Source organism: Acinonyx jubatus, chromosome D1 (genome assembly GCF_027475565.1).
Source record: "Acinonyx jubatus isolate Ajub_Pintada_27869175 chromosome D1, VMU_Ajub_asm_v1.0, whole genome shotgun sequence".
NCBI lineage: Eukaryota > Metazoa > Chordata > Mammalia > Carnivora > Felidae > Acinonyx > Acinonyx jubatus.
In genome coordinates, this window is record NC_069390.1 from 14,785,350 (window position 1) to 14,789,857 (window position 4,508).

General features: G+C 38.8%; 1 protein-coding gene across 1 annotated transcript; it reads right to left on the minus strand.

Annotated features, from left to right (window-relative positions):
- Nucleotides 1–450: 450 nt before the first annotated feature.
- On the minus strand, nucleotides 451–1,772 carry LOC106976561 (olfactory receptor 4A15-like). Its single transcript, XM_015073988.3, has one exon. The coding sequence runs from the start codon at nucleotides 1,509–1,511 to the stop codon at nucleotides 594–596; it is 918 nt and encodes a 305-aa protein (XP_014929474.2). The 5' UTR covers nucleotides 1,512–1,772; the 3' UTR covers nucleotides 451–593.
- Between the last annotated feature and the right edge of the window lie 2,736 nt (nucleotides 1,773–4,508).

Sequence of the window (4,508 nt, forward strand, 5' to 3'; positions counted from 1 at the left end):
TATGAGTAGATCTTACTATATCTATCTCTTTTGTTCAGATTTTTTTCCTACACTTAGCTTATAATTAATATTCAACCTTGGAAGCAGCATTCCTCCTCAACCTTAATGTGTTAAGCAATATGAACAAAATTATATACTTAAAATTGTTTCTGATATAAAAAAAGATCCATACTTTAAGTATTAATATGGGTTGTCATTGTATGGGAGGAATGAACCAATGGTTTACGTCCCATTTCCGAAATATGTAACGAGCACTATGATTTCTGAAAGTGAACACTTACATAAGAGCGAAAAGTGAAAAATGTCAACTAACAAAAATAAATTTGTAGTATTAACTATAGCATGACTGATCACATAGAACTTAAACCTATAGTTTCAATAGTGACATTTTATATGCAAAAGCTACACATCTACTTTCCTAAGAACTTATGAAAACCTTAGAAATATATTTTGACCATTGGAAATACTTATATCTTAAATGCTTTTCATCATGCACAACTTTAAACCTCAGGAGAAACTTACTATCAATAAATAATTCTTTACTGGGTGGAGCAACTCTTCACTGAAAAGAGGTGATATATTTCTCTTCTGCCTCATTTTCTTCCTCTGGTCCAGAGCTTTTCCATGGCATTTTTCATCTCTCCATTTCTCAGAGTATAGATTAGGGGGTTCAACATAGGTGGGATAACTGTGTAAAATACAGTCAAGGATTTATCAATGGGTAAGGTAGAAGGAGGTCTCACATACATGAAGATGCAGGGTACAAAGAAGAGGACCACCACTGTAATGTGGGAGCCACAGGTGGATAAGGCTTTGCGCCTCCCTTCCTGACTAAGGTTCTTCAGAGAGTGCAGAATGACCCCATAGGAGATGAGCAACACTGTAAAGATGACCACACAGATTGCCCCATCATTGGCAACCACAGTGAGGCCAATAACGTAAGTGTCAGTGCAGGCAAGTTTTAATAATGGGTACATGTCACAGATGAAGTGGTCAATGACATTGGGACCACAGAAGGGAAGGTTGTAAACAAAGAGAAGTTGAACAACAGCATGCAAAAAACCTCCAACCCAGGCCAACAGCAGCAACAAAACACACACCCGTTGATTCATGATGGTCAAATAATGCAAGGGTTTGCAGATGGCCACATAGCGGTCATAGGCCATGGCCACCAGGAGTAAAATCTCTGAACCACCAAACAAGTGCCCTAGAAAGAGCTGGGACATGCAAGCTTGGAAGGAAATGGTTTTCTTCTCACAGAGTAAGTCTATAATCATATTTGGAGTGACTGTAGTAGAATACACAGCATCCATAAAAGATAAGTAACCAAGAAAGAAATACATAGGGGAATCCAGGGTTGGACTGACCACCACGGTCACCACAATGAGGAGGTTGCCCACCATTGTCACAATGTAGATGAGCAAGAACACAACAAATAATATTTTCTGACCTTGGAGGCTCTGAGTGAGCCCCAAGAGGACAAACTCAGTCACATTGATCCTATGTTCCATATGTCCTTTTGCATGTCCTTATTTCAGAGTTCAGGACAAAATTAGTTACAAATGTAATTATTATTAGTGACTGCCTGCAGCCTTAATAGAATCTGTTCGTTAATTCAACAAATATGCATTACAATTTATTATCTTCCAGTACCCTCAGAAATTCCAAGAATTCAAGGCTGATTAAAAAACATGCTTAGTAAGCTCAGCAATCTGCAGACCAATAGAGAGACAAGAAATTAAAGACATATGTGGGAAAAAGCCTATTAAAAAAAATAGTTTGCTGCAACCAGCTTTCCATCTGGAAGTTAGTACAATTGTACCTATAGCAGATTCTACATATAACATTTTTTAATGGACTAAGGTTTAATATAAAACTAAAGCAAGATTTATATTTACTCCCCAGTTAATAAAAGAAATGACTGGCTATATTCAAGAATCCTTTTAACTAATAAATGAAATCCCAAATTGATGTATTTTACAATTTCAAAACATCTTAAGGATTTAAAAAGGATATCATAACATCAATAGATAAAAGCACTTAGGGAAGAGACTTACATTTTAGAAGACATACACAGAGTTAATGTCAAAATGAACACAGAACTCTAAGCATTTAAATAAAGGACAAATGAATCAATGGCAAAGTTAGTAAATCATGTAAACAAGTAATAAAAGGATTGGCCAACACAGGTATGCTCTCATGATGAAACTCACTTATGAACAGAAACACAGGAACTGAAGTAACACTTGGGTAATGAAATCGTTACTTGGACGCTTCAAAATCACTCTTTCAAGACGTGTGGTTGCTACATCATCCTCTAAACTTTCACAGATTAGCAAACAATGTTCAGAGAACATATCAGTTGAAACTATCATGACATTTACAAGGATCTGCCCATTAAAATATCCCTAAATAGTGACACCTGAAACTAATGTGTAGAAACACTGATGTTAGAGGAAGAAAATTTATTCTGGATCTTGGTATGTGAAAATAACCAAAAGAATATTACACAACTGAGTCAATCCTCATATATGTTAGTAATCACAAAGAATGTCTAACATGGATGATTATCAGAACCACACAGAGGAACTTTTAAAGGACTGTGAATTCCCTCACGACCAAAATCGAAAATGTAAAGCCTAGGCTGCAATCTTACATCTAATTACCCTTCCTGGGTTACCTGCATACTAAGACAGCAGCCGTTCAGTTCAACGTGTGGGTTGTAGTCCCTTCTCCCTTGTCTTTGGTACACCGGTGCCACCTCTGTGCACACAAAGCAGGAAAACAAACGCACCATCACTGGACCTTGAACCATTTCCGTGTAAACAAGGCTTTCCATGCTCTCAGAAAGCCATTCATTCCAGTCTTTCAGAAAAAGGCTACCTCTTAATTGCTTGGTTTTTCAAAATGACTACAAAGTCCTGTAACCTAATCAAGTTTGGATCTTGACTGGGATAAAAGAGACCCCAAGTCTTCATTGTTGGCAGAATTTGTCCTAACAACAAACGAATGTTACACCAACATTGTGAGCTTACACAAAAGGGAGGGTTCAGCTGTATGGGAGAGAAAATTGTGATTTGTTTAAACAAAGATGTTTATATGGTTTGGTTGTTATGTCAATATAAGTAAAATAGTGAAATATCCTTGACAACATTCCACTCTCAATCAATTATACTGACCTGTCTTCACAAAGTACAGTTAAATTTTGGATTCCCTTAATGATGGAGAATAACTTAATATACACACTTAATTATGTTCTAAGTCCATTGTTTCAAGTCCTGAAAGAGCCAGTTGTGTGAACAGTGATACAAACACTCTCTGAGGTCAAGACAAAGGTCTGTAAACACTTTATCTGGGGATGGACTACAATACATATGCATGAGTCATTCAGTTGGCACATCTCCAAGAGTGATGCTTTCCTAATTAAATTCATTGGGACCTTCTTCTAATTTTGATCTCCAGAGATGCCACCTGCATCTCCAGAGATTCCAGCAGGATAATCACCATGTACAACAGGACTTCCAGAAACATGCCCTCTGGGAGTGGGATGCAGGGAAATCACAAAAGAACAGCTTGAGATGGAATCATCAAAAGGGAAATGTCCAGTATGGGCAGAAATAAAATACGTAAGAACTCTCTTCTTTAAAGCATGACTTTCAAAAGAGGCAAAGCTATATCAGATAGCTTTAAGCTACATCTTTGCACACTGGCACCTGAACTGACTTCCAGAAGACGATGAATTTCAGAACAAGATATTTAAACTAGTCTTGGGACACCTGGGTGGCTCAGTCAGTTAAGCGTCCAACTTCGGCTCAGGTCATGACATCATGGTTTGTGAGTTTGAGCCCCGCATCGGGCTCTGTGCTGATAGCTCAGAACCTGCACTTGATTCGGTCTCGCTCTCTCTCCCTCTCCCCCCCCCCTCTCTCTTAAAAATAATAAAACATTGGGGCACCTGGGTGGCTCAGTCAATCGTTCGACTTCAGCCCAGGTGATCATCTTATGGTCTGTGAGTTCAAGCCCTGGGTCACGCTCTGTGATGACAGCTCAGAGCCTGCTTCAGATTCCGTGTCTTCCTCTCTCTCTGCCCCTCTCAAGCTCATGCTCTGTCTCTCTCTCAAAAATAAATAAAAATGTTTAAAAGGTTTTTTAATTTAAACTTGTCTCAAATGTAGATAAAGCAAGCTTCCCCCAGAAAAGGAAGAGTTTGTCACATAGTGGCACACAGGCAAGTTGATAACATCTGTGTTAGAAAGGGAGGAGGGAGGGAGAAAAGAGTGTGGGAAGATTCCAGTATCTCTGGTTGCTCAGGAAATGCTCACAGAAATGGGCATTACAGGAGCCCAGAAAACAATTGGCAAAGCATTTCAATGGACTGATGTCACAGACTCTGAGTCTGGAGTTCTCTCTTGCCCAGCAAGAGAGCAGATGCAGAATTGAATATAAGAGAGGCTAATGTCAGGGAAGAGATAAGAGCCCTGAGTAAGGATCCTTGCTCCGTATTTATT

Bases quoted from the DNA above. Each gene is read 5' to 3' on its own strand.
- LOC106976561 (XM_015073988.3), bottom strand. From the start codon at position 1,511: ATGGAACATAGGATCAATGTGACTGAGTTTGTCCTCTTGGGGCTCACT.